This window comes from Frankliniella occidentalis, unplaced genomic scaffold (assembly GCF_000697945.3).
Source record: "Frankliniella occidentalis isolate FOCC.00 unplaced genomic scaffold, Focc_3.1 Scaffold19, whole genome shotgun sequence".
In the NCBI taxonomy this organism is placed as follows: Eukaryota; Metazoa; Arthropoda; class Insecta; order Thysanoptera; family Thripidae; genus Frankliniella; species Frankliniella occidentalis.
In genome coordinates, this window is record NW_026267149.1 from 213723 (window position 1) to 230007 (window position 16285).

Sequence of the window (16285 nt, forward strand, 5' to 3'; positions counted from 1 at the left end):
TGAAGACTGACCTGGAACTGGAGGACGTCATAAAGAGTCTATAATGGAGGTGCCTTACGCCTGTCTTCGATCCTGGAGGTGAAGGTCGCGGTCGAGAAGCCGTCTGGACCCGGGGGTGACTCGCTCACTGAAAATCGTTAAGTCGTGTCAGCGAATGTGACTCGAATTTTGTGACGGGGTTCGGACACTCGAGTACGTACCTCGGGGAAGTCCATGTTCTGCTGGCCTGGATGTCACCGCCACCACGGGGATGTCGGCAACCTGGAAATGCTATGTCCTCGAGGCAACCGTAGGGGAGGCCGTCTTTGAGGTTAAGGGATCACCGACGTGCCTCTGGGGGGGCGTGATGCCGAGGAAAGGCTGCACAAATGGTTGGTCGGCTCGTCCTGGGGAAGCATAAAGGGACACGTGAGGACGACAACGACGCTGACAGTGGCGATGAGTATCGCCGCCCCACACGTCCCCGCGCACGCGATGACAGCCCGACGAGCTGGGGCGGGCGTTGGGGCTGCTGAGGCCCGGCCAGGCCCGGCCACCGGCCACCTGCACAGGGAACGCCAAACCCTTGCACGACACAAGTTGTACAGTAACGTGAGCATCCAGGGGTGAATGAAACGACAAAGGTAATTGCAGGCCTCATGCCAAGTTTTATAACAAATTACTCACCACAATTCACTTCATCGTCCATGCTCATGATTAGCCAATGACTGAGTTACCCCTTTGAACGGCTAACCTCAAAGTTGCAATCACCCAGCATTGGATAGCTTATGGCTGCTCATCTCTTTTCTCTAACACTCAAGGCCAAAAATATCCAGCTTAAACTATATGGACAGTAATTTCGCATGGACGACGTAAACAAACGAGAATTTAGCACGGATACTTTGAATTTAAACGCAATTACATGGGAGAAACGGCATCCCGGTCACAACGGTCGGTAACCGGAAGAACTGCTTATTCGCAGGCAACGGAACGCCTATCTGGAGGCAGAGCAGGACTGCGAATAGAGCACCAGCGGCACCAGCGCTTCCTTCCTGCTCTTCACTTCCTTGCATGTCAATGTCAAATCCGCCAAAATAAGTTATTTCACAAGCGTGTTTTGCAGAAAAATTTATACTTTCGCATTCGTTGTAGTTTTATCCTGAAAACGCTTTGCTTGTAATGCGCGCATTGTTTTTACCTTCAAAGTATTAAAAGTTTGGCTTTGCGATCGGCTCTCTCTTACCTTTGAGGTTATTAATTTCATTCAAATCAGTGCGTCATGACCAAGGCACAAATCTACCAGCCGCTCAAGAATGAGCGACCTCAACACAAGAAAGCTTCTTCCATCAAGCACAAGCGATCTCGTCGGCGTAGAAAAGGTAAAGTTTGCATCATTCTATTTGGTAAAGAATCAAACAGTTAATTTCTCCCCTCTCCCCTTAAAGAAAAAACAATGAATCTTTAACTTGCCTTCAACTTATATTGTAATGATAATAACAATAGTAAGAACTTCAAGGAACGACTAATTTATAACATACTGTGTCAAACATTTTATGATCCACTAGTTTTACGTAAGAAGCTTAGAAACTTTTGCATGCCATAGAAAAGTTGGGCGTTCCAAACTTCTAAACTTAATTAATGTCCTGAACTGTTTTGGAACTAAGGTTGTGCTGACACAGTTTTTCCTGCGCGTGTGCCAGATGAAGTTCTGGCTAGAATACAAAGTCTGAGGAGATCTAATGATGTGGTCTTCTGGTTCATACGCTCCTCCCTCTGGCCACTGGCTGAGAACACTCCCAGCCCTCGCAGCCCCCGCACGAGTCCAGCGCGAGCCGCGTCCCGACGAGTGGAATGCAGTCAGGGACTGAGATATCACCCTGGGCCGAATAACTCAGGCAGTGACAAACCCTCCCCTCCCCTCCCCGCCAGCTGGAAACAGCTCGGACCTTCAATGGGCCTCGGCCACACGTCACATAAAAATAAATGAGCGATTTCCAATTGAATAGAAGGAAAAGGGTTTGGTTGACTTTGTGTGCGCGCCCGCCCCGGCGCCTAGGGCCCACCCCATCTGTTGTTTAATGAGATTCTTAAAGAGTTCCTCGAGGGCCCCGGGGGCCGCTCCGCTCACCGCCGCGCCAGCCGCGCCACGGCCACGCCGCAGTAGGTGTTGGGTTTATGACCGCCGCTGGGCAGGCGGGGCGCGGCGGGGAGGGGCCGACGTCACCTTCTGCCCCCGCCCGCTGCCCCGCGGCACGCCCGTCCCCTCCTGCTCCCCCCGAGCCCCCGTCGAGGTGGTGGCGGGGCGCGGGCGGCATAACCTTCTCCCCCCGATGCAATGATGCCGGCAATGACGCTCGCCCCCGTCGCCCTTCTCGTCTTGACGGAGGCCGTCGTCAACACCAGGCAGGACCTGCTGGCGCGCGATGTCCCCATCGGCGGCCCGACGCGGACCCTCCCCCCGCGCACCCCTTGCTCGCCACCGCTCGCCCCGTCCTCCCCGTCGCCCCGGCGGAGGTGGTGGCTGCGGGGCGCGGGCGACATCTGACCTGACGTAACCCTCTTCCCCGATGATCCCGGCCCGCGGTCGCCCGCGTCGCCCTGATCGTCCCGACGGGGGCCGTCAACACCTGGCAGTTCCTGGCGCGCGATGTCCACGACGGCGCCGGCCCGACGCGGCCCCTCCCGCGCATCATGAGGAGGTAATTGCGCCCCGGGCGAGGAGGAGCAGGCGGCCGCCGCCATTACGGCCTTGTAAATCCAGAGCAGATAGGGAAATTGAAACGCGAGCAGCGGGATTGACACGTCGGACGGGCCGGCGCGATTAGAGGGCGGTGCGTTTGTAATTGCGCCCCGTGTTTGTGTGCGTGTCTGTCTGTGTGTTTGAGTGTGTGTGTGTGTGTGTGTGTGTGTGTGTGTGTGTGTGTGTCACTGCCTATCGCGGCTTCAAAAAACGTAATTGGACAGCTGGCGCGGTCTCCAGAGGACAGGATGATGCAGCCACACACTTGATGTTGGTTTGCGCTGCTCGACTCGACTGGATAGTTTGAGGGGGAGTCGGCCGCGGGCCACACTCTGTGAGCCGCACTTACTCTATTTGGGCCGCCCTTTGGTTGGGCCGCCCTCCCCAAAGGGCCGCCTTGGAGGAGTAATTCGGTTATGTTTCGTGTTTGCGTGTCCATCGGCCTGCTCGCCTGCCCGGGCCATGACTGCCTCTCGCCCTCCCCTCTCCCCTCTCTCTCCCCCCGCCACGCCCCCCGCGAGGGCGGGGGAAAGTGCGCTGCTGGTTCGGGGGCAATTTGGAGAGCAAGAAATTCTCATCGGGTTTTGGCGCGAAACGCTTTGTATTTTAAAATTAATACCAAGTATCGTTCTTCTTGAAGTAGTGTGTGTGTGTGTGTGATCGAGTCGTCCGACCTGACACGGTTGGGGCTCATGAGGGCTGCCACCACCGGCCGTCACTCCCCACGCCTGTCCGGGCGCGAGTCTCGGTTTAAATTGGAGTGGCCATGCGCGCATAGGGGAAGGTGGGGGCAGAGGGGCTGCTTTTCGGTGGTTGTAGGGGTGCGCCGCCCCGCCGCGCCCTCGCACGCGGCGTCTTGAAGGCGGCGGTCCGTGCGGGCCGTGCGCGGCGTGCACGCGGGGCAGGTGGCGGCGCTGCTCGGCCTGCTCGGCCTGCTCGGCCCGCGCCACGCACGAACTCCCCAGCGGGCCCAAAAGGGTGAGGGGCGGGCCTGACCCAAACCGACCCGCCAAACTAAACTTTGAAGCGGAAGCACGACTCAGCGTTGGGGGTGCGGCGCGCGCTGGGGGCCTGGCCCGGGCTGCGCGCGGCGCTGCCGAAAATGTGGCGGCCGTCGAGAGCGAGAGGGTCGAGTGCAACAAGGCGGCCCCCTGTTTGCTGTGGGTGCGAGAGAGAAGGGTGCTGCTAACCCTTGCCTCTGCCACAACTCTCGCGCCCTCCCCGACCTCAAGCTCGTAGCCTTGATGCCCCGTCTTTGCTCTTCATACCCGCACATTTTTTTTCTCGGGACTGTCAATGTGGAGAGCATTCTTTCCGCGGGCTGGCCTGTATTCGAGTGAGAGGGGTGAGACTGCGGGAGGCGGGGAGGGGGAGCCTTGATGGATGCGGAGCGTGATGCAGCAGCAATTCCCAACAAGGCCTTTCTCGCGGCCGCCCTTGTCAATACTCACCCCCCTGCTCCCCCTCCCCTTCACCTACATCCCTTTCTCTAGCGCCATGTCTCGCTGATTTATTGTTTTCTTCTTAGTTTTATTATGTTATTGACTGATCTTAAAGCAGCAGAGGGGTAGTCCAAATGAAACACATGGAGGTTGGAGAAGGGGGTGGGGGCAAAGGCGAGCAAAGTACCCTGTAGATGTGCTCGACACGGCCAGTCGGCTTCATAGTCCGGTAGTTTTATTTTAGCGCTGAAACAAGGAGAGGCGAGCCGTGAGAGGGAGTAAGAGGAGCCGCAGAAGGACACGCAGCGCCTGGCGCTTGCGACACCTGCAGCCATCTCTCTCCATCTCTCTCTCTCTCTTCGCGATCGCTGCTCGGCTCGGTCGATGCGATCGCCGTGGAATTGAAATCAGAGAGACACACGTAAAAAGGCGTTACGATCCCCATAAAGCCCGGCCGCGTGACTCAATCAAACAGCGCGGCCCTGACACGGAATGCATGCGCGCGCTCGCGTTATTTCCCTTTCAATATAAATTCATAAACTCTTTCGCTGCCGCCATTCCGTCGCTCGGTGACGCGCGCGCGTGTGTGCGTCTCCGCGCCGCGTGACCGCACGAGAGAGGGTGGGGGGGACTAATGTCTCGGCCGGAATATGTCCGGCTGGCCGGTGGGAGTTCCCTCTGCCGCGCTCCGCTGCGCTCGCCTGGTGCCCAGTGGCCGCCGCCGCCGCCGGCCGCTAGCCTCTGACGCCGCCTCGGGAGCAGGATGGGTTGCCTACCCGCCAGGCGCTGTCCGGCGCTGGACTGGACCTGCCGGTCTGCCCTTCTCGCGGACTTCCCCACCGTTTTACTTTTGCCGAACTTTGTCTTACCGTTATTTCTCCCCTTTCTTCTGCCTGTGGGTGGGATTAAGTGCTCGTACCTGTCCGCCTGTATTCTGAGCAGCAGGCTCGAGCTCTCTACTGTTCCAACTCGACTTATTCGGATGTAAAGTCGAGGTGAGTCCTTTTTTTTTTTGGCGTCATCAATGGGGGAGAAAGCATGCCTTTATGAACTGGGCTGCGTGGGAATGTGACGGCAAAGAAAACAATTATTGTGTCACAACATCAGTCACACCGGGGTCCGTTTTCACAACTCACGAAAAAGCCACTTGGAATGCAGTCATTTAGATGACCCACTTTCTGTTGCCCAGGAAAGAGGGATTTCTGGCCATAAAGTCTCCCACAGTGCAATTTGTGTAGTCTAAATCAAGATGGAACGCGATATGGAGATTGTGGTGGTGGATTAGGCTCCCGAAAGGGAAAGAGAAAAAGTCATTTGCTCCGCGCTGCAACGCCCAGCCCAGCCAAGGTGGTCTATCCCGGCCATTTCAACGTCGACTTTGGTGACAAAATAAAAAAGAAAAAAGTAAAAAAAAAAGAGAAAAAATGCTGTTGAAAGTAAAATTAAAATACTGACAATTAAAGAGAGACTTTCTGCTTAGATTTTTATTTCGCAGTCCATGACCGAGACAAACACCCAGACAACCCAGTCTGGTTAAAATAATAAATACAAACAAGAAATCACAACAAAAACAAATACAGCCTCACTGAAATTAGCATCTTACAAGTCCATTATCAGGTAACATGGTACAATAGGAAGATTTCATCGCGTATAATATTAGGGTCACAAAGCACTTGTTCCAATCAATTACGCAATGACATGATTTCAATCGCTAAGGAGTACTTTTACCGGCACTCCTGCCATATGCACTTTTTCGCACATGCAATTTTACAGGTTATCACAAAAGCTTAATTATTAATTAGCCGACGCCTTATATCGACATTATTTAAATACAAGTTCTGTTTTACAGATAATTGAATTTTTGATCAATCAGCGTAATATGGTATACATTAATTACATTACAACTTTCACAAAACTAAAGTATAATTTGGTATAACATTTCCTTGAACAAATCTTCCACGCTATAATGTAAAATGGAATAGGAAAAATGTATTATGATAAAACACAAAGGAACATATTACCCATCCGGGGAACGTTTTTATCGTATACAGATTGAGGAACTATCAAACCCCTACCGAAACTCTTTGCCTGGAGTCCGGCAAAGAAATCTTAGGTGAGAACAATTATTTTTTGGCCTGAGACCTCATGCGGCACATAATAACTTTAAAAAATTATTCAGAAGTTTGGACAATTCTGTAACTTTAGACCAGTTTCTATTTAAACGATGATTTCTTAATCTTTCAAATTGGAGTGGCGCACTCTCCGCACACACCTGGCGTTACCTTCCTGTTTGAGGCGCCACGGGACAAACCATGCCTGAAATTGAGTTCCTCCTTCGCCGCTGACAAGCTGGAGGCGAGCCGGGCAACGTTCCGTGAAACTCAAAAGCCCTTGATAAATGCTCATCTAGCGGCTGCCAGCCACTTCACTCCGCCACCTCCACGCCCCGCCACGACTCTCGTGACACGACGTCTAAAGAGATGCCAGGGAAATAGCGGGAGTGGAGATCCATTGTGTAGGATGAAAGTCGTCATAAAAAAGGCACAGTTTCCCCTGAATTAAATTCAAATTCAAAGCTATGGCGAGAGTGGACGACCCACGGGCCAAGGCTGGGCCCCGGTCGATATAGACCGCAGGACTGAGGCGAATCCCTCAGGGGGCTGGGGAGGGGCGAACGAGCGAGCGAGCAACCCCTGTCGAAGTAGTAGCATATAGCTTTTCATAATGGCGTTGATAGCGCAAGAGGTGGAATTTAATAGGCAACGAAGAAAACATAGCAAAATATTTATCAGAATTCGTATAACTGTCTGTTGTTGACAATTTGACGTGTATCGAATGCACACAGGGAGATATTCAGTCTATCTGATCGGGGATACGTTAAGAAAGCAACAAGTAACCAACTTGGCAGCGTCAGTATTTCAGACATAGTCCGACACATAAACTGCAGACAGGTGCGCGGCAGCATCTGCTGCACTTGCAGAGAGTCGCCAGCGATGGAGTAAAAGTTGAAAGTGAATTATTTTTATTGATTCCCAAATGACACGTTGGTAATGTCGTGTTGGTAATGCCCATTCCGAATACGTTTTGATGTGGCAACACTGCGTGCGAGGAGAGGAGACGCACGCGACATGGCTGATGTGCGGCCGACAAATTTATGGTCTGAAAATGTGTGTCGCCAACGACCATGGGTGGTCGTTATTTGCTTGTCATGTTTGCAATGCATTTATCGCTATCGCCTGGTCGGCCGTCCGACGCGGTGCGCGGCGGCCAATGGGCCGCGCTCAGGCGACGCCCCGCCAGCCAGCCTGCCGGCCATGCCGTGCCCCCGCCTAGGACGAGCACGAGGACTCGTCCACCACGTCCACGTGGGGAGTGTCCTCGCGGGCCGCGGGCTCGGGCAGGTCGGGCAGCTCCTGCACGCGCGGCATGAGGGTGGGCGGCGCGGCGCGGAGCGGCCCGAACGAGAAGGGCAGCAGCGGGTGGGGCTTGACGAGTCCGAGGCCGCGGCCCAGGCTGAGGCCCGGGTGCAGGCCCTGGAGGCCCTGGTGGAGGCTCTGCAGGCCCTGCAGGCCGTGCTTGTCGTCGAAGTGGCCCTGCTGCGGCGGCAGGAGCAGCCCGGCGGTGGCCAGGGCGGCGGCGTAGATGGCGGCGGCCGCGGGGTGCACCAAGTAGCCGGGCGGCGGTGACGCGCTGAACAGGTGCGGGTGGAACAGGGGCGGGCCCAGGTGAGGCGGCGGGCAGAAGGGGACGCGCCCCGCGCCCGCGGCCAGCAGCGGGTGCTCGAAGGCGGCCCTGTCCGCGGCCGGGTGCGGCGTGGCCGGCGCGGTGGCGGGCTCGCCGATGATCCTGTCGATGCTGAAAGAGTTCTTCCTGGGCTCGGTGAGCGGGCTGGTGTGCGGGCTGGCGCCCAGCCGCAGGTTGACGCCCAGGTCGGGCGAGCAGGCGGGTCGCGGTGGGCGCGGCGACATTGCCGGGGCGTGCACGGGCGCGGGGCTGAGGGGCCGCTGCTGCTGCAGCGACGCCAGCTCCCGCTCCAGGGCGTCCTTGTCCACCTTGGGCAGCTTGAAGCGCTTGCGCCGCCGCAGGAAGCTGCCGTTCTCGAACATGTCCAGGGCCTTGGGGTGCAGCGTCCAGTAGGCGCCTTTGCCCGGCCGGTCTGGCCTGCGCGGCACCTTGATGAAGCAGTCGTTGAAGCTGAGGTTGTGCCGCAGCGAGTTCTGCCAGCGCTGCGTGTTCCGGCGGTAGTACGGGAAGCGGGTGGTGATGAAGCGGTAGATCTCGCTCAGCGGCAGCATCTTGTCCGGCGAGCTCCAGATGGCCATGGCCGTCAGCGAGATGTACGAGTAGGGCGGCTTCTGGTCGCCGTACGAGTCGCGGCTGGGGCGCGGCATGGCGGTGTCAGACGGCGGCGTCATCGGGGACGTGCTGGCGCTCGTCGGGACCACCCTCCGCGTCCCCCTCCGGGTCCGGGCCCCGCGGGCGGGGCGCCTCCATCACGGCATCCTGCAACAGGGAGAGAGCGGCGGTTAGTGGCGGCGAGGGTGACAGAGCAACGGCGAACTGTTCCCCTTTTCGTTGCAGTTTAAATCGTAGAGTATTGTCCGGGAGGTGGATGTGTCACCCCGCAGACACCCGTCCGTCACCAGAGCGCGCGTGGTGGCGGCTGCCCGCGCGGCGGCCCGCGGCAGCCCCTGCCGCGCAGGGGAGCTCCCTGTCGTGGCGAATCGGGCTGACATCCGCGGGGTGTGACTAACGGGAGTGCGCGATGTTTGTGGACAACAAATTGCTCTAATTCACTCCCGGCAGCGGCCGCTGCATGTCTCCTACACCCATGTCGCACTGTCGCAGTCGTACTCTGTGGGAAAGTTATTGCAACCGTGGTGACGCGTGACAAGCAATGTATTTTTTCAAGTTTTGATTGCAAAAGTTAGGGTCCTGTCCAAAGAATATAACTCAGCCAATGTTCCATTTTTTTAAGTTGCTTCAGTAAAATGCTTAGTTCTACAGGCATATTTTTTTTGTTAAAAGAGCAAAATGGGTATAAGAAACACCGATGTCGTTTAAAGTTTGTGACCAGTTTTGCGGCGAGGAGGACGCTATGGGACAATATTCTCTGTTGACAATATGTACCCTCTGCCCGGCGGCTGTGCCCTTCGGCTGTGCCCACAATCCGAAGCCCGACCAAAGGGAAGCCCTCGGGCGACTCCACCGCAGCGAATCGGTGCGGTCAGACCCGCTGCCCCTCCTTTCCCCTCTCTTTCCCTCCCTGCCCTCCCTCCTCTCCCTCCCCTCGGTTCCGAACACGCCGCGCGCCGCACCGCGGTGACCGACACCATCAACAGCGCGGCTTGGCGGCAGGGGGACTTTACAAAACAACAAGTTTGTCATAATTGAAGGTTAAAAACTTTGAGGAGGACTCTGGCTTAGGCGAATGTCTACGCGCGACGGGGTGCATTTGCACGATGACCAGTCGACTCGGACGGATGGCGCGAAGCTAACGCTTTATTGCGTTCCAGACTTAGACAGTCACCCAACCAACTTCGCATACTGACGCGGGCGTGGGCAGGCGTGGTAGTGGTGGTGGTGGGGGGGGGGGCACTGTCCCCGCCGTGACGATATGCAAAGTGCGCGCCGTTGATTGGCCGGGGAATTAATCATGGGGCCTAAAGACCCGGCAGACGGGCATTAGCTTCTCCTGCTGTCGTGTTCAACAACAAGGAGACGACGCGGCCTGCTTTCTCCCTCCGTCGCCGCCCCGGCTTTATTGCTGCACCTGGTCGCCCTGCTGGCTGCCCTGCTGCTGGTTGCCTTGTTGACCGCCCTGCTGGCCCTGGCCACCCTGCTGGTCGCTGTCATAGCCACCCTGTTGACCGCCCTGCTGACCGCCCTGCTGCTGATTGCTCTGTTGATTGCCCTGCTGGTCGCCCTGCTGGTCGCTCTCCTACCTAGGCTAGGAGCCCCGCTGGTCGTCGTGCTGACCGCTTTGGTGGCCGCCCTGATATCCACCTTGCTAGTTGCTTGTCGCCTTTACCCTCTGTTTACTTCGATACTAAAGGTGTCGCGAGTCGCGACACCTTTAGCCCTAGGGGGTCCTGTGAGCTAACTTGTTTGCCTTCTATACAGGACCCTCTGTTATATACCCTTATTTTAACTAACTCATTGTTTCTCGGCCCGTTGATTCCCCTGCTGGTCCACTTTTTGGTGCCCCTGTCGGCGTCTCTTTTGGCGACCCATCCTTGCGGGCCGCCCTTCTGGCCGCCCTGCCGACCGCCTTGCGAGAACAAAAGGCCTGCCGAGCGTTGGGCCCATTTCCCCCATAAAATAAATGCCCGACTCCAGCAAGCGTTCTGCTGCAGCGGCTTGGACCGGCCTGGTCGCGTCCGACAGCCTCGTGCATACATGACCGAAACTGTGGCGACTTTCTAAAGTGGACGCACTTGTCGATATTTGCTCCCCTTTCCTGATATTTTCCAGGACTCACTGCTGCCCTTTCCAGGACATACATAGTGGCATGACATTACAAAAACAAAATGATTTTTTTTTTATTTTTTTTTTATTTTTTGCCGATGTTCACCAAGGGAACCTCCGGTTCGTGTCGCCCCGCTTCCCCCTAGTGGACGGAGCCGCCGCCGGGCCGGGCCTGGGCGGGCAGGGGGCGTGGAGTGTGGAGTGGCGTACTGTACCAAAAGGGTTATTAAGAAAGCGGAAAGGCAGTCGGCCGGTGGCGCGCCATGGCGGGGAGCGAGGGTTGAATAAGCCAAACAATGCCGCGGTAATTGCCCATAGTCCCAGCGGGCGCGGCGGTGCTGCGGGCTGGCCTGGCGCGGGTACTGCTGTTTCGTCAAAACCGTTTCATTTTCGTAAAGAGCGGCCCCTCCAAAACATCACCTCGATATCTACCTATCCATCTGTAGCGGTCGTGACTCGCGTCGTGACCTCCGGCCGCCCCCCGCGCCGCGCCGCCGCGCCCATCAAGGGCCTAATGGAGGGCGCGCCCCGGCGGCGGCCCCGCGGGGGGCGGCCGGGGGCGGCCGGGGGCCGCGGCGCGAGGCCCTCGAAGGGTGGCGGTGGCGGCGCGATGGTTTACGGTCCAGTGGCGGCCGCGGCACACCACGCGTGTGTGTGTGTAATGGGCCGGTAATGAGGACCAAACAGACGCGTGCTTCGGCCCGTCTCATTTACTCGACTCGACCCCGCCCGCCCCCGCCAGGAACGAGTGCCCCGCCCTTTTGCTGCCCCACTCGAACTACTTCAGTTCACCGGTTTTTTTATGGCAGCACATCTTTCCTGTGGACTACTGACATGACACTGAGCCGAATGGACCATTTTCTTTAGCAACGCTCTAGTTCAGGTTGCTTTGAAACATTGGAATATTATTTTTATTAGTTTTTTACAACAGACGGTTTCGGCTCTACGCGTTTTGAGAAGAAGTGAGGAAATCAAGACCGGAACCAGAACGAAAAGTTCGCTGATTTTTCCTATGAACGCGTTCCTTTTGGCTTTGCATCTTAATGGCTGAAAAACCCAGCAAAGCGTGACCTCATAGTGGTCACAAATAACGTGTTTAACAGTGCACGTCGAGTAGCTCCCTTCCAACTGTCAAAGTTCATTTGCACTGGTTTTGGCCGTTATTTTCAAACCAGTCCCGGTGCTGATCTTAATTTTTATTGAAATACGCACTGCTGAAACTGTCTTGAAGGCTGACAATTTGTCCAGACAACTGCTTGCAGTGACGAGTTGGACCCACACCTCTACACCTCGACCCACACAATATATTTGCTTGTAGGCTCCAGCAAAAGTGCGCCCGTCACATCGCATGAGACGTGTGCGACGTGACGGGGTATGCCACGCCGTCGCGCCACCACGCCCTGCTCGTCACATCACACGTGACTAGGTATGCGAGGCCGCCCCCGTCACACGTGACAAAACTTGACACAGGTGTCGCTGCTCCTTCCTTACGTTGTTGTCATGCGGTGCGTCGGCCGCCTCCTCCCCGCGGGTCCAGCGGTGACGGTACTCCTCTGCGCTGCCACACCCACACAGTCACACACACACACACACAGTCACTCGCGCACGCTCGCGCCCGGCCCCGGCGCGCTGCCGTTGCCGCACACACGACCTGACACGCGTTGACACACTCGCTGTGCAGCGCTCACTTCTCACTGACGAGCGAATCCCCTCGGCCTGCCACACCGGCGCGGCCCGGAGCCCCCGCCGCCGCCGCCGCGCCCGGGGGCCGCCCGGGCCGGGCCGTGCCGGGGGGCGTCGGCGGGGGGCGGGGCGGAGGCGAGGGGAAGGGGAGCAGAGGGAATCGCGCGCGCGTCGGAGAGCGAGCGGCAGACTGAGCGGAGCAGAGCAGAGGGAAAAGGAGGGGAAACAAGAGAAAAACGCGGCGCGGCTGCGGCGGCTACGGCCGCTCAAATGCAATTCATATCGTGCGTGTGTTGCGGGCGGCGGCCGCGCAGGGGGCGCCAGCGGCGCGGTGCGCTCCGCCCCGCCGGGCCCCGCCAGGCACCGCCGCGCCCCCATTGGCCGGGCCGCGGCGCGAGGCCACTCCCCCCGACCGCTGCACCACCGCCATTTTGGGCCGGCACCGGCTCGGTCTCATCGCCCGCTTTGGGATGAGAAATATCGGGGCTGTTTGGGTCGCGGGCGAATGTGAATGTGGCGGTCACGCGGCGCAATGTGTACGTGAATAGAAAGGTGGAGGAGCTGCGCCTGCTCGCACGCACCCCTTTGGCTCGGTGCCGCGTGTTGGTGTGGGCGTTGGTCCATTGCACCACTTTCGCAATGTACAAAAATATTCTATCTGCTTTAAAATGTTCACAAATAATCTGTGCATGGACCACATGACCGTACCATAGAAAAACTGTAGTTCTTGTTTTGCTTCAATAATTTGACCTCTGGTGCGGCGGTACGGGCTCCTCTGCCGCGCAGCCCAGGCACACTGCCGGGCGTTGCTAGAAAAGAACACCTGCAAATGGATTTTTCGATCTTGGATGCGAGCTAGTGATACCAGGTGGCTGACTACTCTGGAAACCCAATTGTGTGTACTTGAACTTGAATGCATTACATCCTGCATACCTACATGTATGCAAGAGGTCCTGTGTACTCGGTCAAGTATGCAGGAGGTCCTGTGTACTTGGTCAAGTATGCAGGAGGTCCTGTGTACTTCGTCACGTATGCAGGAGATAGTTTGTACTTGATCAAGTACTCACGAAAACCTCCACACATTTGTGCAGGAGGTAGTGTGTACTTGTACACACTACACTAGCTAGTACACACTAGCTCCTGCATACTTGGCAAGTACACAGGACCTCACTGCATTCAAGTACACACTTGGGTTTTGAGAGCCACGCCGCGCACTGGTGCGAGTGGGTTTGCCTATCCTCGCTGCCCAAGGCTGCTTATGGACCCGTGCGAGTAGCCAACCCGCCCGCACGCGTTCATGCGAGTCAAGCCGGAGTTTGTTCTATTCGTACAAGTGTCCGGTCGTGACAACCAAGAACCAAGACCTGGTCGTTGGTCGTGGTTATCGGATTCTCGATTCCTGCTAACAAATTTAGACTATCAAACAATTTGAGTGGAGTTGATCTCCACAAGAAAGTCTTTTTTTTTTTTTCCTTTTTTTTTTCTATGTGGTCTGTTACATTTCCCCTTTCGACCGTTGGAGGCACCATATGGTAAGATATCTTAGATATGCTTCTCCCTAACACATTTCAGCACATTGCGCGTACATCTCTCTCCATTTTTTATGCGATCCGGTTCAAATTTTAACAACTTGTTCTACAAATACAGCTATGTCGAAAACTAGAAGGGTGCGACGTTTAAATGACTTGTTGCGAAGAAGACTTCTATGATTCACGTTTCCAGTGTACAATTCACATTGTTTTGGTGGGTGCAGGCCATAACCCGGCTCGCGCCCAACTCTCGCCAAATTGATCCGAACACGTCTTCGACCTTTGGCAGAACCCCGCTATACTCAACGAGCCCCCATCACAGTGCTGATGATACCTCACAGCTCCGCGCTCCCACGGTTATGCCGAGGGTAGTGCCGCCGGGCGAGGGTCAGATGACTGACAGCAACTCATGTGCCGATAAACAAATCAGTGTTACTTTTTAGCAAAAGCTAGGAATTTCCTACTTTCTACTAAATGATAGTTTGCATTCTTCGTATGGACTTTCGCCAGGTAGTGTAAATTTTAAGTGGGATAAACATAAATGTGTAAAGAATATTAAAATCCGTGGGGCCTTAACACAAGGAGAGGCCATAGTGACATACGGGCGATGGGAGTATGCTAACCCAGGCTAACCCCTAGATTTGGAGCGCATCTAAACATCCTATTGACTTGGCTAACCACAAGGCCTTTATCGGCCCACGGTTTTTGATCCTGCCGGAACCGCGTTTAATTTACTAGGCCCTTATCTACCGGAGGTCGTGGCAACCCATAGTGACGTCATCTGCTACCAAATGTGACTTGTGGCGAATTGCTCAGAATGTCATGATTGCAACACTCGAACATGCATTAGAAGGTGACTTACCCTTGCCACCTGCCTCCGCCCACACAGTCAGAGGCTATGTGCATGCGCATGGCATGCTAGCCATGTCACGTTCAAAAGAATGTGACACGACTGACGCTTCATTGCACGTGACCTCACAGTACGCATTGTAATTCAACTAATGTGTACTTCTTTAAACTATGATGTAAGGTATTTTTAAATACAGAAACTCTGTTTTGATTTCTTGCTCTTTGGAATTGTTGTTGTTGTTGTTTTGTTTTTGTTTTTTAAATTTTGAATAACGTATTGTCGAAGTAAGTGAGCGGAGGCACGTATGGCAGCAATAACAGTCTTCAAGAGGTGCCTCGGCTAGTGCTCCTGCAGCAGCAGAATAGCACCAGATAGGCTCCCGGCCCTCCTGGCACATGCGAAAGAGATTTCACCAACTACTGCAAAGTACGTGACCCGGATTCGTGCTGATGCAGTTTTATATATGGTATTCTCGGTCTCCCATCTCCCACATTCTATCATACGCGGACGAAGACCTACCGTTTACAATTTCCCTGAAATAAATTTCTTGTATTTTTGGACGAAAAATGTTTTGCAGTCAACATAATTTTTAGGTGTCTGAAATGACATGCTCACTTTAAAAGCTCATGTTAAAAGTTCATGTTAAGAACAATATTTAATAATGATAATAATTTGAATTCTGTCTGGGTTCTACGATATTTCCTCACAAAAAATTCTAGTTTTCGGTGCCAATCAGTAACATGTTTAATTACAACTCATGTAATCGGCCTGGTAAAAAAAAAATACTATCAGTTTTCATGTATAGTGATCACAGAAACTCTCGTGATGCATTTCTAGCCTTCAGCTGCGCTTCGCTCGCGTGTCATTTCCCGAATCTCGTTTGTCGTTATCTCAAATCACGCGAGCACGCCACTCCATATTGTTCGGGCGTGAAACAGAATCTTGTCTTGTTTTTATTATTATTTTTCATTGTCGTCGCCGCTATAAATTATCTAGCGCAGCACATCAACAGCTGCATTAACATCGATCGGAATCCTTCGCAGTGACACTACTTTAGTTTGAATTTGTCACTCGTAACTTTAACTGCCCAGGTTACTTGTCAGAGCCATTTTCTTTACTACGCGATTGGCATTATTGGTGAGGAAGCGAGGTCTGTCGTCGTTTTTGGTGATAGTGGTATGTCGTCGGGTCGACAGCGGCGCTGGTGGCGCACATTAGCGGTATAATTAATCAAAACACAGTCAACCGCCTTTTAGTGAATAACAGATCGGGCCTGCGACAAGCCACCGGTGCCGTGACAAATTAGCTGCTGTTCACTGTGAGGAAAACCTACAGTCAACACCAGTCAACACGGGGGTTCCCGCGCAACTTTCTCACCCTGTTCTGGTTCTCTATTCCTCTCCCTCTTTCCCCTCTTCCCTCGCTCCCAGAAAAGTGGATACTTGATTTGAGTTCCGGTGCTTGACAAGTTGAGGACAGGTACTTGTTTTGAGAATATTTTACTCAATTTGACCTAAAGAAATTCTTAAACCAAGTCCTGGGCCTCAACTTGTCAAGTACCGTACTCAAATCAAGTATCCACTTTTTTGGGTGC

General features: G+C 54.8%; 2 protein-coding genes across 3 annotated transcripts in view; one reads left to right on the forward strand and one right to left on the reverse strand.

Moving 5' to 3' along the window:
- Window positions 1–1025: 1025 nt before the first annotated feature.
- LOC113207764 (organic cation transporter protein-like) overlaps window positions 1026–16285 on the forward strand; it is a 69709-nt gene continuing 54449 nt past the window's right edge. Inside the window, exon 1 of one of the 2 annotated variants that reach the window (XM_026424448.2) lies at window positions 1026–1358. In XM_026424448.2, the coding sequence (XP_026280233.2) occupies window positions 1259–1358 (100 nt within the window). In that variant the 5' untranslated portion in view covers window positions 1026–1258. The remainder of the gene's footprint in view (window positions 1359–16285) is intronic. The other variant, XM_026424446.2, reaches the window with a different exon arrangement.
- On the reverse strand, window positions 5630–12327 carry LOC127748898 (fork head domain-containing protein FD4-like). The gene is made up of 2 exons (XM_052264418.1): window positions 12121–12327; window positions 5630–8664 (listed from the first exon to the last, which is right to left on the reverse strand). The coding sequence occupies exon 2, from the start codon at window positions 8574–8576 to the stop codon at window positions 7491–7493; it is 1086 nt and encodes a 361-aa protein (XP_052120378.1). The 5' UTR covers window positions 8577–8664; window positions 12121–12327; the 3' UTR covers window positions 5630–7490.